The sequence below is a fragment of the Chenopodium album genome, chromosome 10 (genome assembly GCF_948465745.1).
Source record: "Chenopodium album chromosome 10, dcCheAlbu1.1, whole genome shotgun sequence".
Taxonomy (NCBI): Eukaryota; Viridiplantae; Streptophyta; class Magnoliopsida; order Caryophyllales; family Amaranthaceae; genus Chenopodium; species Chenopodium album.
In genome coordinates this window covers 13,088,153-13,107,265 of record NC_137843.1, presented here as the reverse complement: position 1 = coordinate 13,107,265, position 19,113 = coordinate 13,088,153, and the positions used below count along the sequence as shown (strand labels likewise).

At 35.1% G+C, this 19,113-nt stretch overlaps 1 protein-coding gene across 1 annotated transcript; it reads left to right on the top strand.

The window, feature by feature from the left end:
- Positions 1-4,644: 4,644 nt before the first annotated feature.
- On the top strand, positions 4,645-4,992 carry LOC145564846 (uncharacterized). Its single transcript, XM_081625023.1, has one exon. It carries the CDS (start codon positions 4,645-4,647, stop codon positions 4,990-4,992), a length of 348 nt encoding a protein of 115 aa, XP_081481149.1.
- The last annotated feature ends 14,121 nt before the right edge of the window (positions 4,993-19,113 follow it).

Sequence of the window (19,113 nt, the reverse complement as noted above, 5' to 3'; positions counted from 1 at the left end):
GTACTTGTAATCACGCTTAATAAGATAAATAATAATCTTGTTTAGGCTAATATGATTATAATTCAAGTGATCGCTAATAATAGTTTTATTTGTGCATTAATATTCAACCAACATAGATAAACAAGTTTAGGGTTAATCTATTGATTGTATGTTAGTCAGAAAGCGCACGTGAATATGAGAAGAATAAAGTAGAGGCCTATTTAGGGTAGGTTCAATCTCTTTTAGGTTGGATTTGTACCTTCATCCCCGAACTTCCAGTCATGGTTCCAGACCTATTGGAGTTAATGATCTCCTGGATCGTTAAGGGGTGTAACCTTAACCCTGTGAACGGTTTACATGTTCCTAAAACTTGTTGGCGACTCTTTTACTCTAGTTTCCTTCCCTTTGGACGCCACCATGCTTAAGTGTATGATCACAGTGGGGCTCAAGTGTGGGATGCTTGAAATATTCCCTACACTTAGCATCATCAACTGCAGCTAAAAAAACAGCATTGCAATGATGTTTATTGACTTGTCCTAGACACTGATCACTAGTCTTTTAATCTTCAACATTATACAGACCAGCCTTCAAACTACCAAGAGGAATCGACTTCCCTTTCTTAGAATGAACAAAGAATTTGTCATGAGTAAAATGCAGTTCATAATTCATATCTTTACACAGCTTATGCATAGAAATTAAGTTATACTTAAAATCTAGAATATGAAGCACATTATGTAAAGTAATCTGGTCATTCAACTGCACACTTCCAATATGCTTAACTTGTATTTTGCTACCGTCAGGTATTGTGATGTAAAGACAAAAATGATGAACGGTTTTATATTCAGAGATAAAATGATTGTCAGAGCAAAAAATGATCAGATGCACCACTTTATAGCAACCATGTAGTTCTAGAACAAGAAAGTAAGTAGTAAGAACCTGTACCTGCCATCATAGCATGTATAGGAGTAGCAGCACTAGTACCAACAACATCAGAATTCTGCTTCTGAGCACTCAAATAACTGATGGATTGGTTGTATTGTGCTCCAATAACAGTTCTTGAATCATTATCATCAATCTCCATGTCATCAACTCAGAACAAGAAAATGCAGCAACCTTCTTGTCTTTGAATCCTTTGAAGCCGGTTGGATAGCCATGTTGCTCAAAACATCTGTCTATACTATGTCTTGGTACTTTGCAATATGTGCAATAGTATTTTGAACCAGGTTTAAGAACCCTAGCTCCGGTATTTTGGCCTCTGAAGTTGTTAGTGCTGCTATTAGTCTGTAGAAAATTGTTCAATCTTTGAAAATTGCCTCCACCTTGAGATCTTTATCTTTACTTCCCCGGATCATTGTGGAATCTCTTTTCAGCTACAAATGCTAGTGAGTCATGCTTAACATTCACTCTAGAAATCTCTTTGTGTTTCTCTTCCTGAGCAAACATCCTGTAAGCTTCTGTAACCTTAGGCAAGTTCTGCATCATGAGCAAATTTCCTCTAATTGCAGCATATTGATCAGACAACTTCATCATAAATTGGATAACCATCTTCTATTGATGCAACTCAAATACTCTCTTAGTGAGATTGCAGGTACAATTGTTATAGGGTAAGGGTTGTGCCTCATGAATTGCATCCAAAATAGATTTGATTCTAGTAAATAATTCAGCAATGGACTGAGAACCATGACTTATTTCAGCCAGTTTTTGCTCAAGTGAGAAGATCTAAGCAAGTGAAGTATAACCATATCTTTCCTCAAGATCTAACCAAATTTCTTAGGAAGACTTCATGAACATCACACTGCTATCTATACTCTCCTCTAGGTTAAACAAAATCCATGAAAACACAAGGTCATTGCATCTCTCCCAAGCCATAAACTCACTACTCTAAGTATCAGCAGGTCTAGCATAAGCTCCATTGACAAAGCTAAGCTTATTCTTAGCTGAGAGAGTTAATAGCATAACCTGACTTTGATACCATGAAAAAATCAGAGAATCCATTGAAATACTCAAAGAAAGCTTGAGGAATAAGCAAAGTTAAGTAAACTTTCAGAGCAATTTTATTGATCTTAAGAAAATTGAATGAATAAAATACAAGGGGTAGACTAATTAATATATATAGGGAGACTGTCTAAAAATAAAGAAAGAATCTAAGTTTGTTACAGATTGTAACAACCTATGCCACATCAGCAAATAACTAGGAAGAGGAAATAACAAACTTCCTCTAGAAACATCCAGAAAGGTCTAGTAGTAGCTGACACCCTGTGCTCTGGTGATCATTAAGCTATTTCTGACTTGTGCTTGAGTTGCTGCTTATTGGGTTCATTACTACTATCATCAACAAGTTCTCAATTTCCTTATCCACTAAATCAAACATACCACCATGCAAACACCAACCTACAAAATCATCACCCTTGCCCGGGTGGGCTTGTGTGATTTGGTGGAGGAATTCAAAAGTTAAGAAATTTATGGTGAAGTTTTTTGATGAAGCAAGTTTAAGGGAGAAGTTAACTACTGGATTTAAGTGGCCTTGAAGTGGTAAGGGAAAAACTATTGCATGATGAAATTTTTTATTTGAGATTTGAGCTTCCATAATTTGCTATTATGAAGGGGGATGTGTAACTTATTAGCTTGTGTTGGAATTTTCACTTTTATGGCCGTTGAAGAATTTTTATATGTGTACATATATTGTTTGGTAAGTAAGAAGAAATATCAACTAGTTAGGAACCTCTCACTTGTTAATCAAACTTGAATTAGTGAATTAGACACTTATAAATAAAAGTAAGGATGAAATTAAAGATAAGAGGATTTCCACCTTTAATTTAAATAGTTTCTAATAATAGAAATAAACCCCCAGGCCAATAAATGTCTAAGTAAATAATTTATTTCCTTATCAATAAACCAATAATTTTTTAGTTTTAGCTGTTTAGCGAATCTAAGATAAGATGATGAAAATCGATCCTAAAATCTTCTCGAATAATTAGGATGAAAGCTCTAGCCACTTGAGCCATCTCCTACTCTTTAGGCCAATACTTTGTTAATGACATGGTTTTATATAGGGTTGGTGAAATGTACAGTTTGGTCAAATGATTATTTATGAAGGGTAATTATCAAAGGTAATATAATTACTTATATTCCTACAAATTTAGTGAAAATAGTAAATTTTAGTACAAAAACATAAGCACAAAAGGACAATAAAAATAAAATGTGAAAATACGTGCTTTGTAGGTCCATGCATATCTTAAGATGAACTTAGAGCACACGGTACAAAATATCTTGTTTGTTTAATTTAGGATGATATTGCTCTTTTATTTGTCCTTTGTTTTTCACCGTTTGTCTTTTCATTAGTAAGCGGCGACGCGTTCTATTAGAATTGTGCAATTTTGCATTATTGCCTGTGTGCAAGGTGAAGCTTAAATAAAAGAAACGAGATAGGAAATAAATGGAATATAAAGCTAAGTTAGGCAAATTCAACAATTCCCGAATAGCATCATTTAAGGAGACTTTAATCAGGTTGAATTGCTTGAGGATATTATGGGAGGGACCATGCACATTAGAGGCAGTGAGGTATTCACAAACTGGAAGTTGGCAATCAACTTTTAGATGTCCCTTTTTCCGGTCCTAGGTTTTCTTGGACGAATAAACAACTTAGCAATGGCCTGGTTTCGAAACGCCTGGATAGGGGTTATATGTCAAATGATTGGTTTTTTCATTTTCTAAAAAGCAGGATTATTAACCAACCAGTGGTAGCCTCTGATCATGCAGCCATTATTTTTACTAATGAAGTCATTCGGAAACAAAGCAATAGACCTTATCAGGTAGATAATTGGTGCCTGGATTTTGTAGTGATTAGCTCCATTGTCTCACAGACGTGGAATACACCTGTTGTGGGCTCTCCGATGTTCTATGTCTCTAGAAAACAGGTCACAACTAGGAACCAAATACGTCACTAGTGTTTACAAAACACTAAGCTCTGGGGGTTAACTGTAAATTGTTGACAACAAAGATGGCTACGCAGGGCAGGTCAGCAGAGGACCTACCAACTGCTCAATCTTAGTCACAAATATGGACACGATTATGACTTCTGCATCCTTAAGTGTCGCATTTTGGCAACAACAAATGAAAGAAAATTGGGTTGCATCGGGAGATCTCCCTACCTCCCTTTTGTACTCAAGGGTGAAAATACGGTAGAAGAAGAATTTGATTCATACTCTTCAGAATGATGCGGGTATGTGGCTAGAGGATAAAGATCAAGTCAGGGACTTGGTTGTGGACTTGATGAAAATGGTGTTATGCCCTATGCAGGATTTAGATACAAATGCTGCAACGAACATGCTATTACGGGAACTTAATATCCCAACCTTGAATAGTCGCCAGCTGGCGCTTTTATCTAAACCAGTTACAGCTGAGGAGGTACGAATGACTATGTTTAGCTCAATGGAGATAAAAGCCCTAGCCCTGATGGTTTCACAGCTTCTTCTTCAAAAAGCACTGGGATAAGGTGGGAAGTGAGGTGGTTCTAGCTATCCAGAGCTTTTTTTCCATCGGTTACTTGCTAAAGGAATGGAATCATTCCATCCTGGTTATGATCCCGAATATTGATGTCCCGGAAACAACAGCGCATTTTCACCTTATTAGTCTGTGTAACACGGTTTACAAGTGCATCTCAAAATGTATGGTAAATCTATGAAGAGAGCTTTGCCAGATCTAATCTCTTTGTTACAGCATGCTTTTATTTCTGGGAGACAAATGACAGACAATATTCTTCTAAGCCATGAAGTTTTGGACAAAATAAACAAGAGGACTACAGGGTATGACTACTTGGCAGCGGTCAAGATCGACATGAGCAAGGCGTATGACAAGGTTAATTGGGTGTTTCTGAATCGAGTTCTACAATGGTACGGTTTTCCTTCCACTTGGTTACAGATGATCGCTCAGTGCATCTCGACGGTGTCTTACAAAGTTTTACTGGATGGGGAGATGAGTGAACAGTTTAGACCTAGCTGTGGGTTACGTTAGGGTGACCTGTTATCCCCTTACCTCTTCCTTTTTTTTATGGATGTTCTGTCAAGGATGTTACAGTAGGATTGTGACATGCGGCTTTTCGATGGTATAAAGCTAGGACTTAGAGGCCCATCTATTTCTCAACAAGGTTTGCTGACGACGCCTTATTGTTCTACAAATCCAACGTTCACAGTACCCATGCCATTGCAGCAGTTATTCACAAGTTCAGCAACATTTCGGGCCAACAAATTAATCTTTCCAAGTCATACTTTAAAGTTAGCCCTAATACCCCGCTCCCCTTGCAAACCTTGTTCAAAGGTATTTTGGGCATGGCCAAGGTTGACCAGTTTACGTCACACCTTGGAGTCCCTTTTGACTTGGTGCCCGCAAATCTTCCTCCTTTTAGTTCATGGTCAATAACATTGGTAAAAGGTTGACGAGTTGGAATGCGATCAGTCTTTCTCAGCCACAAAAATTGATTTTAATCAACTCTGTGCTCATTGCAATTGCCTCTCATGTTCTCAGCTACTTTGAGTTGCCGAGTGGTATTGCGAATAAGGTGGACTCTCTTCAAAAACCAAACCCAGTGATGAATACCTTTCACGTCATTTGATTATCGAACGAAGCGAAAGTGTGAAAATTCTAGTGATGAGGATGTTTTTATTAAAATATCTCTTCTTTCTGTTTTTGAAAATATTTCTTTTCTTACCCTATTTATGAAAAACGTGCATTCCAGTTTATTTTGGTCCATGATATGGGTCCAATAATAGTGTAGTTGGATGGGGCTTGAAAAGACCTTTCCAACGATATATTATAAGCCCAATTCCGATGAATAATGAGGAAGTTATGACCAAAATACTAAACTGGGCCCGGTTTGACCTTTATATGCGGCCCAATGATGTAGAGGAGGGCCCATTATGATTTATGATTCCTAATGCAATTAGGATTGACTATAGTCTTCTAGAATCTTCTAGAAGGTTCTTTTAAATCCTAATGTGATTAGCATTGATAATTGAGTTTTATGAGTTTTATTTGGAATAAAAGAAGTATATTAAATAAAATTACAGTTTTACCCCTCGTGCGCTTAATTTTATCAGAAATAGGAAAACATGTAGAAAAACTACCTGCAGCGCAGGCGATAGGCCTGTTGCGCGGAGAGACACCTGTCGCTCGGCGATAGGCTCTGTCGCGCGGCGACAGAGGCTATTGCGGCGACAGCGTCGTGTTTTATTCCTTTTCGAACTCTGATATTTCTGAGGGTTTGGTCCCAAATCTCTATTTCAATTATTTAATTTGATTGTTTGTGTTTAATACTTTTCCTTGAAGTTACTAACGTGTGTATTTTGTTATTAGAAAGAGATACGAGGCATCGAAGTAAGTAATGTAATTGTTTCATTGATCTTTTGATATAGAAATCATGCTTAGATTGTTTTGTTGGTTCCTAGTATCATGTTAGGATGCTTTCCTTAGTATGATATTTAGGGTAATTTGCTTATATCAATTATGATTTCTAGGATGCTTCCTATTTTCTTTCCTAATATCATGTTAGTATCATGTTAGGGCTAAAGCTTTGATCTTTGATGTTTAGTGACATGCTAGGGTTTGTTATTAATCTTGTTAGTATCATGCCTAGGATCTTGCTAATATTATGCTTTAACATGATTATTTTTATAATTATTATGATTTATGATTGTTATTATGTTGCTTGATATATTTATTGTTATTGCTTGATCACACCTTTTATGCATGTTTAAAGGAAATTTGTACTTGTAATCACGCTTAATAAGATAATTAATAATCTTGTTTAGGCTAATATGATTATAATTCAATTGATCGCCAATAATAGTTTGTTTGTGCATTAATATTCAACCAACATAGACTAAACAGGTTTAGGGTTAATCTGTTGATTGCATGTTAGTCTGAAAGCGCACATGAATACGAGAAGAATAAAGTAGAGGCCTATTTTTAGGGCAGGTTCAATCTCTTTTGGGTTGGATTTGTACCTTCATCCCCGAACTTCCAATCTTGGTTCCTGACCTATTGGAGTTGACGATCTCAGGGATCGTTAAGGGGTGTAACCTTCACCCTGTGAATGGTTTACAAGTTCCTAAAACTTGTTGGCGACTCTTTTGTTCTAGCTTCCTTCCCTTTGGACGCCACCATGCTTAAGTGTATGATCAAAGTGGGGTTCAAGTTTGGGGTAATGCTTGAAATATTCCCTACAGTTGGTAGAGTGCCAGAATATAATTCTATGATAACTTTGTGCCAGGCTAAAGACTGGAAGGCAAGTCACTTTATTTGCCCGTTTGGTTCTGAGTGGAACCTTGCCCGTTAGAACACTGCTTTTGTTCACTTTGATGCCTCAGTCATTGCAAGTATGGAGTTGTCTGGTGGCGACTCGGAGGATTATTTGTACTGGCGTTACCATAAGTCGGGTCATTTTACTGTTAAGACAGGGTACATTTTCCTCAAACAAACCGGTCTCATAGATTCCTCAAAAGACATTTCAGGTTTGTACAAGATTTTCTGGTCCCTCAACGTAATGCCCAAGTGGAAACTGTTTATGTGGAAGCTACTTCGGAATGGAATCGCTACAAAGACTAATTTGGGAAGACGTGGACTGGCTGTAAGTATACACTGTGATCTCTGTTGGACTCAGGTGGAAGACTTACAGCACTTGTTTGGGTTTTGCAGTTCTGCACGAGATGCATGGAGGGGTGGGATTTTAGGTATCCACTTAGAAGCTAACGCAGGCCAATCCTTCAATGATTGGATTCTGTACTATATCTGGCTATTTCTAAGCCAGGATGGTTTTGATGGTTGTAGAACGACCTTTTTCAACACAACTCTTTGGGGGTTGTGGATATCACATAGGGTTTTCAACTCGGCGGGGGCTGATCCTTTTTCGACACCGGCGATTATATCAGAAGGTCTTCGCCAACGGGATATTTTTGCTACTAAGAAGTCAGGGAGTCTTTGCGCTTTACACCCTCCTGAACTGGTAAGTGAGTACCCTCCGGGGTTTTTACGTGCTGTTTTACAGGACTTAGATTCTGGAAGTTTATTGCGGCAAACGGTAATTTTGGTTAATGGCTCGTGGAATAAACGTACACACAGATCTGGGATGGGTTAGTATCCAGAGTTTGGGGAGTACGGGGAGCAGGGCTGGCTAGGGGGGCTTCTTCTGGGCTAGCTCAATTTGCTCTGCATGTGAAATTGAATGCCTATCTGGAAGGGCTACAATGGGCAGTCACAAGGTTGCTTCGTGCAGTTACAATTTATACAGACTCTACTATAGTTGTTCGTTGCCTTCGGGGTGACCAGGACTCGGATATCTCTATTCGTTGGACACTTGCTCGTATTCGCCACTTAAGTAACAGTTTTGAGTGGTGTGCCGTCCTCAAGGTGGATCGGGTAGTAGTGGAGAGGGCTCACGTTCTGGCTATGACAGCGAACTCTAGTTTATCCTCTTTTAACTTTGTCTATTAGCTTCTTTTTTACATAAGCTCTTGTCAGAAAAAAAAAAAAAAAGCTAAGTTAAATAGTTGATCTTTCCAGAAATATACATGGGAACAATGTACTTATATTTTTATTTTTATTTTTTTTGAAAGAAAGAACAATGTACTTATATATAATCCCTCTATTATCAAATCGCCACTAATTTTCCTATTACTTATTTACTTCCTATAATTCATACTAGACGAAAGCGCATGGACGGTTTTTTTTTTAATACATAAATCATATGAAAAAATAATTTTCTAATTTAGACCATATAATTTTTTGATTAATTTTCTGTTGTTTGTTTAGGATACTTTTTTTTTTTTTATTAATTTTATGTTATTTAAAATGTGACCTTATTTATTGATGCAATGTACGTGAAAAGTGAATTTATATTTAATTACTATAAATTATAATTGTGGTATCTTATTCGTTATATATTAGAATAAGATACATCAGATATAATGTTAATAGACGATTTTTTTTATTTTTGTTTGTATAATTTAAATCCTAGTTCATTATTCGTGTTATATAAAAAAAAATTAATGATAATTCACTATTTGTAATTTTTTACCTAGCACATAAAATTAAACTCTCAAATCTTATTTTTTTAATTTTGCTTATATAGTGATTGATTTTTATAATTCTAAAATCAAAATTAATTTTTTTTTTCATTTGTCAAAATAATTCCTTGTATATGTTATATCATTTGTCAGATATTAGGATAAATTTTTGTATTGTAAAAAGATAAGTTTTTTTAAAATAGTATTTAAGATATTTAAATTATAAATCCCTATTCGTATTTTTAACCTATGCGGCAAGCAAAATTACACTCTCAAATTTTATTCGTTAATTAATTTTGCTTATGTGGAAATTGATTTTTTTTATTCTAAAATAAAATTTGAATATCTATTTTCATTGGTTAAAATAATATCTTTGCTTATGTGGCATGCCGAATGCTCCAGAAAAATAATGCTTCATTTAGATTGTTATATATATACTAGACTAAATGAAGCCCGTGTGATACATCATAATATTAGTTCTATTAATCACCCAAATAAATCATTTAATTTTATTCATGATAATTTTTTAAAATAATAATCTTATGTGTCGCTCTGATAATTTTGTATTTTTTTATTATAATCCTAAGTAGCGCTTTAAAATAACTATTCTTACGTGTCATAATCCTATTGTAGCATCTTCAAGATATTAATCCTACACGATGCTTTTTTTTTTTTAATTATAATTATATGCAGAGCTTTAAAAAAAACTAATCTTACGTGGCATAATCCGATTGTAGCATTTTAAAAAAAAATCCTATGTGGTGCTTTAATAATTTTTTAAAAATTAAAATCTTCCGTGGCGCTATAAAAACTCAGGAAAAGATATTATTTAACGAATATATAAGAACAAATCTATACCATGTGAGAACACATGCCTCACAAAAATGGGATCATGTGAGAACACATCCCTTATGCGAGAACACTCTAATATATAAGAACAAATCTATACCATTGACTTGCTTAGATCTAACTATCCATTTTCACTTTTTAATAATGGCATATTTGTAAATTTCATAGTTTACACTTAAAATTTTCAGCTACTTATTTCTCTCTCTCTCTCCCTCTCCCTTTCTCTCTCTTCCTAGTGTATTTGAGCGGAATTCAACATCAAAATATGGTAAGTTTATCAATTTTATCATCAAATTCTTCTACATTAATAGATTTTTTCAATGTTTAATGTTCAGTTTTTTTTTTTCAATTTTTTCAGCTTAATTTTTTTCTCAATTTGTGTTCAATTTTCTTGGATTAATTTTTTCAATTTGTGTTTGGTTTTTTTGGCTTAATTTGTTCAATTTGTGCTCGATTTTTTCGGCTTAATTAGTTTATCACTTTGTGTTCGATTTTTTCAATTTCATCATCAAATTTTATGAATTTTGAGTTTGTGTTGATAATTTTGATGATATATTTCTGATTTTGTGTTTTTCTAGACATTTAAGTCCGTTTTTGCTCAATTATTTCATGTAATTGTGTTTATTTTTTGGATATGTAATGTTTTGATGTTTGCTAGTTACTTGTTAAATAATGTAGTGTAAATGTTTTGTGTTTTAAGATAGTAATAATTTAGTTCTAATTATGGGAATGTAATGTGCACACCGAGTGTTTGATAAAAGTCTCTGATATGATATTACATATGTTTGAATTCTAATTAACTGAATACATATCATTTAGTATGTGGGGTAATCATAATTTGCATAAGTTGCTACTCTTGATCTGAATTACATATTGTAGCTTTGGACAATAGTCTAGATTCAGCTGACATTATGAGAGTTTAAAATTCTTAAGTGAATATCACCTATTCCTTTAACCTGAAAGAAGCTATTAATCTATTTATTCCGAAATGAATGTCTTATTCAATATGCTCAATTATTCTGATGCTTTAATGTTGTTACCTTTAAGAATTCATATATTTTGTTCCTGGCTTCCCACTAAATGTGATGACAATAGTGTATGGAGTCTGTAGTACTCATTGGTTTAGGGTATCTAAAGCGAGTCTCTCCTTATGGTTTGGGAGCAAACCTAAGACATTTACTTTTGTGAATATAAATTGGCACATAAGCTGGTTCAAACATCAAATGAATATAGTTTTACTTTACAATGATTTAAAAAACAGTTCTGCTAGGAAAGAAGCCCCTAAGTTACTTTTATTAATTCTTTGCTCATTTGTTAAATGAGAAACCAATTTAATGCTCATTTATCAAATGAGCAAATAATTTTTTGCTCATTTGTCAAACGAGCCAATAATTCTTGCTAATTTGTCAAATGAGTAAATAATTATTTGCTCATTTGTCAACATAGAGGCCATGTTCCTCTCATCTATCTGACTAACATAAATTTCCTTTTCATTAACGTTACGTTATAGATTTTTTTAGGGAATTGAACCCTCCATGCTTTGATAGTTGCAAATATATTTATTTTCTCATTTGTCAAATGAACAAATATTTATTTGCTCATTTTTCAAATGAGCACATAATTATTTGCTCATTTGTCAAAATGATTTATGTGATTCTATAGTTTCAATTTATTGCTTCTTTTATTTTCTTTCTCCTTACACTTCTGATTGTTTACAGGTCATAATCATTGAAAAACTACGTTCGAAATATAGCTCAACTGGTAGAGCATTGTGTAAATGCACAAAAAATGTGGGTTCAAATCCCACGTAGGTTTATTTGTGTAATGTAGAGACAAGCATTTGTATAGTTGTAACAAAGTTTATATAGTTATTATTAATTATTTCAACCTAATGTTTTGCTCATATAATTTCAAGCACAAAGAATGAACAAAGAATTTTTGTTTGCTCATTCGATAAATGAACAAAGAATGAAAGAGTTATGGCTCATTTGATAAATGAGCAAAGAATTATTTGCTCATTTTATAAATGGTGGCTAGATCTTTGTTAGTCTTTGAATGATGTAAAAATGGTGGTTATATTTGAATCGAAAACTGGATCTTTTGTGGTGACTTTTGATTATGGTGACTATTGTGGTGGTTATATTATGGTGACTTTTGTGGTGGTTATATTATGGTGACTTTTATACCTAGCATTTATTTGAAGTATTTGTTCATTTTACAAATGAGCAACGAGCTATTTGATCATTTGACAAATGAGTAAAGAAATATTTGCTCATTTGTGAAGTGATGAAATACTTGATTGCTCATTTCACAAATGAGCAAAGAAATGCTTTTTAATTTAATGAATGATTAAAGAAATGTTTGCTCATTTGACAAATGAGCAACTATGTTTTTGCTCATTTGTTAAAGGAAAATTGTAAACTAATAATCCCACCTTTAGTCGGTCTTCCACAAACAATCCACCTTTGAGATTCCAGAAACAATCCCACCTTTTTCCCCTATCTTCCATAAACGATCCATTTTACAGGTTACTCTTTACACCGGTTAACCAATTCTCTTTCCCTCCCTAAAGTGTTTCTTCTCCAATGGATTTTCCCAAAAAACTCGACCTCGCCATTTTTATGAAACAAACCAACAATTCCCCCTCCAAAAAAAATCCCATCTTTTACGAATTGTTGAAGGTTGCAAATTTTTGATGTTTGAAGATAATTGATTTCCTTGACAGAGCAATTCGAAGTGGGCTAGTTAGAGGTAAACTGACAAACCATAACTTTATTAATTTTGCAAATTTAAGCAATTAAACAAAGTAAGGTTGGATTCACATAATTAACAGTAATTTGAGTAGTTATTGTTAGATTTTTCATGTTAATATGGGTCATGTATGCTTGAAAATATATCATGGTGGGTAGTTTAAAAAGGACAAAAATGGTTACTGGGTTTATTTGGGAGGGAAGTATAGAACTTTTGATGTTGATGTTGATGAGTTGTGTTGGTTTTATATGTTGGAATTAGTTGCTAAATGTGGTAATTTTTCTTAAAGTTTCAAACTTTATTACTTGGTTCCTAGACTTGACTTTGGGGAAGGGTTAAAGAGTGCATATAGTGATGATGAATTAAGAGAATTGGGTAGAGTAATGGTGGAGAACAGGACAGTAGACTTATATATAGTTGATGATGATGCTGAGTCTGGGATTGTTGCCCTTGTTAAACAATCCCAAACTTGATCCAATACCACAACCCAGCCCACTTTATCCATTGTTGGCACAATACAGGAGCCTACTAGGCCCAAAAAATTGACACCCAGGAGAGCTGGCAAATTGAGCCAGGAATCTAGTGCAGTACCAGAGAAGATGCCTTTGTTGGACAAGTCTAAAGGCAAAGCAGTAGCTGCACTAGTCCCCACTCCAACAACAAACAAACAACTTTAACCACCTCCTAGATCTAGTACTTCCATCCCAGAAAACCCCTTTCTTTTCCAGAAAACCCTAGTCAAACAAAAGCAACCCCAATTCAAACAGCAAACACTTTTGAACCTGATTCTGAATTCATTAGATCTAAAGTGCCAGTGGACTATGATTGGGAGGAAGACAGACCTAATAGTCCCATTCCCATAGATGAGTTATTGTACGGTGTAGAAATTGATGAAGATGATGCTAAAGATGGATATTTTGTGTTAGAAGATGATTTGTAGGGTGAGTCTGATTTAGATGAGTATTTGTTTGAAAAAAATGATGAGGTTAACACTACTACATTTTTTATCAAATGCAACGACATAAAATAGGCTAATGCAACGGTCTATCTAATGTCTTGGCAATAGAATAGTTCTACTGCAACGACTGTAGACACCAAATTTTGATCCTACTTTTGTAATTATCACTATTATTATCTATTATTATTATAGTTATTGTTTTTGCAAATAATTACTATTATTTTGCTAAATATTTTTATAAACTTAATGACATTTTTTTTATTATTTAAAACGAAGAAAATGAGTATTAAAAATGATTTTCATTCATAATTTCCAAAATACATGTTACAATTTGTACTTCTAAACTACTAAATTACAAAATATTGAAGTACAGCTAACAACTCATGCATTATTACCCTGCTCCACCGAAGTAATTTTTGGGCTTTACTTGTGGATTAGCAAGTAAATTAATGCAGTCATTAGGAGGACCACTAGCCCCACAATGTACATGAATTACACTCGTATCATTCTCATATCTTCCTCAAAGGTGAAGACAGGCTGATTTTCCTGGTTATCTTGAAACATGGAGGCCGAAATTAATGGTGGTTTTTGTTTGGTTTTTTTAGGTAAGGAGGGAGATGGAAGAAGATAAGAAATAAGTGGTGAGTGGAGATTTTGGATAAGGGTAATTTTCTTTTTATATAGTAAAAGTGGGTATTTTATATCGTATTTTTATACGTATATGTATAATAATTGTATAGTATAAAGTACAATATTTTTTGTCTCGCCAGGGGAATATGTCAAGCATTGTTTAACCCTTTAGAATATAGTAAGTATATTGGTATGTTCACTTAGAGTGTTAGAATACTTTATCTAGTGATTTTTGGGATTTGTGCAACACTCCATTATATGGCCAATTTACCTATAAAGTCCACTACTCCAAAGACCCACGCCTGACCAAGGTAAGGAAATGACAAACATTCCCTTTCTTGCAATAAAGATTACTACACCTAAAAAGGTACTACACGTCATAGCACTAAAGGGACCTCCTTGAATGAACACATTTTACCATTATAAGCCGTGAACTAAGATAATACTTTTTTTTTCTTTTTTTTCCCTCAATTTATATTGGATCCGATTAATTTCAATTCGGGCCAATTGTATCAATATTTATCTAGCATAATAGTTATATGGATGTGAGCGATTGCAGGACAGTGGGAACTTGATGGTAAGAATGTTACGCGTACAATGAAATAATACAATTTGTATTTCAGTAAATGTAGTGGAGCAATTATTTCGCTTTTGGTTATGTTATACTGTATGCGGTAGCGTACATTTCGGATCTTGAATACCAATCGATGGCATTAACCCCACGACATCATACTGTTGAGTGGAGACATGTTAAGGAACTTGTATTCATTTGTCTTTTTCTTTCTTTTATCATTCAGAACTAACTAGACGGATCAAAGTTAGTGATATTCATTGTATATTTTTTTTGTTTTTTCTTTTTTTTTTATTATTTTTTATGTCTTGCTCATATTAGTCTAGTTTGTGTATTCTTTCGTCAATTTTGATAAAAAATTGTCAATAGTAAAATAATGTTACCTTTTTTTCCCCCACGGTTAATATTGTATCTAATAAATTTCAATTTGGATCAATTGTATCAATATTTATCTGATGCTAATTGGGACAGCTGGATTTCATACGCATCACATATTGCATGACACTATTCAAACACTATTTGAGACTATTCAAAACACTATTTGACACTCGTTTCTTTTAAAAAAAAAAGATAAAACTGTTTTTTTTAGAAAGCTTATTTATGGACCCGATAACAAACTGAGAGTTATCCTTAGACCTTCCCTCATGTGACCTCAAGAGAGTTTAACTTTCTAAGACTAACAAACACCATATGTGGGGCACTTTAAGAAACCTTTTTAACTTAAAGAATGGTTTAATCACTATTGACGAATTAATATATGAGTTAATGTTCTTTTATTTTTTAAAAAAAAAAGTCTTACACCCCTCCACACCTTGAAAGTTTGCTTAACCATGTTCTTAAAAATTGCAGTTCACTCGTTGTTTAGAGATCGAGATATGGATACAGGAGCATAAATGTGTAGCGGAGGAGGCCGTTGGGGTTCTATCCTCCAGATTTACTCTAGGAGGTGTGAATCACTAAGTGCTATATATCATCGGCTGAAGTTACAGAGTTTCCTCAAGTTAAAAGACAATAACTACACTATGCCATCTCCTGGGGCTGACATGGGAAAGTATTGTAACTATTGTCATGACTACGGGCACTATACAAATGTTTGTAGTGATCTAAGACATGCAGTCCAACAACTGATTGATGATGGGAAAATTCCAATTCCAAGATCGTGGACTCCACCTACACTAAGATTTACCGATGCAAATTTGTCGAATGACTACAGTAATGACCGGCCCTTATCCATTACCTTGGTATCGAATTGTCACAAAGTCTCAGGAATTTCGGTAAACAGTGAGTCTGCATTCAACATCTGCAGCAAAACCATTCTCAAGAAATTAGGGTGTGAAGAAGCTCCTTTAAGACCCTCAAAAAAGGTGGTTAGAACAAGCGATCGCACTCTTATGCGGGCAATTGGAGAAATCACCCTATCATTAGGATATCATGATTGGGTTTGTAATGTAGAGTTCCAAGTAATCGATGACCCGGAAAGCCTCATCTTTACCTTGGGAAAATCATGGTTACAACACATAGGGGCAATTGCCTCTGCACTTCATCAGAAAGTCAGATTTTCAACCCCGGGCGGTGTGATAACCATTCATGGGGATGCAATCTTACCGAACATGGCAACCACGGTGTGAAATATGGTGAGTTTAGGGGAAGGTTCAACTTCGAGACCGAAGAAGGAGAATTATGAAAGATCATTATGGGACTTACTATCAAATTCCTCAATGTATCGTGAGGCTTTTAGTGATTATCTCAAATCATAAATGCCTCAACCCCTTTTAGAGATTTGAGTGAAATCTTCAAACTTGATCCTCACTAGGTCAAAGACGATTTGATTAGAAAGGGTTTTTTAAATGACTCACTAGATCATGCAATGATATGTCATAACATCAAGTATCTTCATGTTCACATTGATGAAGAGTCTTCCATTAATATGTCCCCGTACCATACATTTATTGATTGGGAATTCGAGGAGGAAGAACTTAGACCTGTAACAATAGATGATTTTTGTAACAACTATGTATATGAAAATGTATGTGGTAAAATTGATGCTATTGTTAAATACAAAGGTGTAAGTTTCACCACAAGTTTCATAATTTGTGATATACCAGTTCCCTATGATATCAAACTTGGTCAGCCTTAGATTTACCAATTTCATCCCCTCATGTTAGTTCAATCCCAAAAGACGCCGGCACAGCATCGTGAATCTTTAACCTTCCATGATGGCTCTAAGATTTTAACCTTACGGCCTAAATCTCAAAATGATAAAAGCTCGCATCCAAAGGTTTCCACTATAGAACGATCCAAGGTCTCTCGCCAAGAAAACACTATCCCACATTCTCGTCAAACTAGCCCCGAATTACTGTATGATGTACCTATCCATGAATCAATGTATTTAAAACCTTAGACGCTTTTCACTTTTCCTCATGAAAAGGGAAAAACATCGAACATCACGATGTTCGATCCAGGGCTCACCTTTATAGATAGCGATTTACCCCCTAATCACTATCATAATGAACCACTGCATATCACTCTTCGACACGGTTCAAGTTATACTAATCACATATTGGTTGACATCGGATCTGATGTTAATCTCTATTCCTAAGAATACTTGTACGAGCTAGGGTACAATGATTTACATATCACTTACCGCTCCATTCTTCTCAGAGGTTTTGACCAATTGCCAAGGGAAGTGACGGGGTCTATAGTCTTACCTTTGGTACATGAGAATGTTCTGTTCAACATAGAGTTTATGGTAGTGGATTTTCGACTCTCATGCAACTTTTTACTAGGGAGACCTTAGCTGCACAGGTGTAAAGTAGTCTCATCTAGCTTACATCAAAAGCTAAGAATGAGAGCATCATGGGGCATCATCACTATATGTGGTGACTATAGTAGGGGAGCCTATGAAGGTGAAAGCTTATCGCAATATGGCGGTTGGATAAACACCATAAGCACAATGGGTCATTACATAGAAAATGATGAAGTTGTTGAAATTAGGCACCCACCATTTGCAAAAAGAACAATATATTTTCCTATTCCGGAGGATGAACGAGACAAGCCAAATTGGATGCCCAATAAGGCAAAGACTGATGATATCCGAAGGAGGTTTAATTGGCTTTACGACAAAGATATAGCAGTTCCGTGTGAGGGGGTTGAAACATCTGCAAATAAAGTGGGGCATCTTTTCAAGAAATCATGGAACCTTACATCTTCCTTAACAACATCGACCTTTTTACAATGGAGTCGTGCATGGTAATATGTAAAGCATGGGCATCATGGATCTTGAACAAAGAAGATAACCCTTTCTATGTTGCCAAACGGAAAGCTGCTTGGGAGAAGTGACTTTTGACCGGGGAAATAGATGCATAGTAGTGACCTTAGTTACATTTTCATTAAATTTTTCTTTGTAAAAGTTTTTTTTTATGTGAAGTAAGAGCGACTTGATCCCTAAAAAAAATGAAAAAATGAAAAAAATAAAAAATCTTGTAATAGGGTACGTAGGCAACTCGCTTTGAGTGTAGTCGCAAAAATAAAAAATTTGGTTTCCTTTTTATATCGAACTACGATAGGCCTGATTTCCTGAATCACATTACACTCAACACATTTCCGCACTCAGGAATACGTAGGCAGCCTTCGGGCCCGGCCACTAATAGTTTGTTATTGTTGCAGGTTTCACTTATTTATTTATTATTTTATACTTTCCTTCACCATGAGGTGGAAAATAGACGGAAAAGAACATTAATTCATATTTATATAATGATACAAGCATAATAGTGAGTTAAAAGAAAAAACATAATACAAAGATCAAAAAGGCCCTAACTGAATCTCAAGAGATGGTGGAGCTTCAAATACCTCTGTTTGACCCCAAGTAAACCCTTGGCAATGATCAACCATAAGGCAGACTCCTCAAAGAATTTCTTGAGGGGAATGTCGAATACTAACTTCCCAACCACGAGAGCACATTAGGAGTAGTATGTCACACAACTTTTGCTCAGCATTTGCTGGGTAGACATTAAGCCTAGTCAGAGATGAGATGAGATGAAGCGGTTAACATCCATCATTACTTCTAATTATTTCACCTCTAGAGAGCGAGCCTTTTGCAATCCATTTTGGAGTAAGCAAAGCGAGAAAAAGGAAAAACTGGGCCCTCTGAGTCTTAAACCAAAACCAAACTTCCAAACATGCCCAGGCTCTCGCAATGTACACCCACCTCTACATCCATCTGAGCCATCTGATAAAGCGGCTAGAGACAGAGTAAGGGGATCTCCCTGTGACCAAGAAGTAGTTGATAATGCCCTAGTTAATCTATCTATTATTAT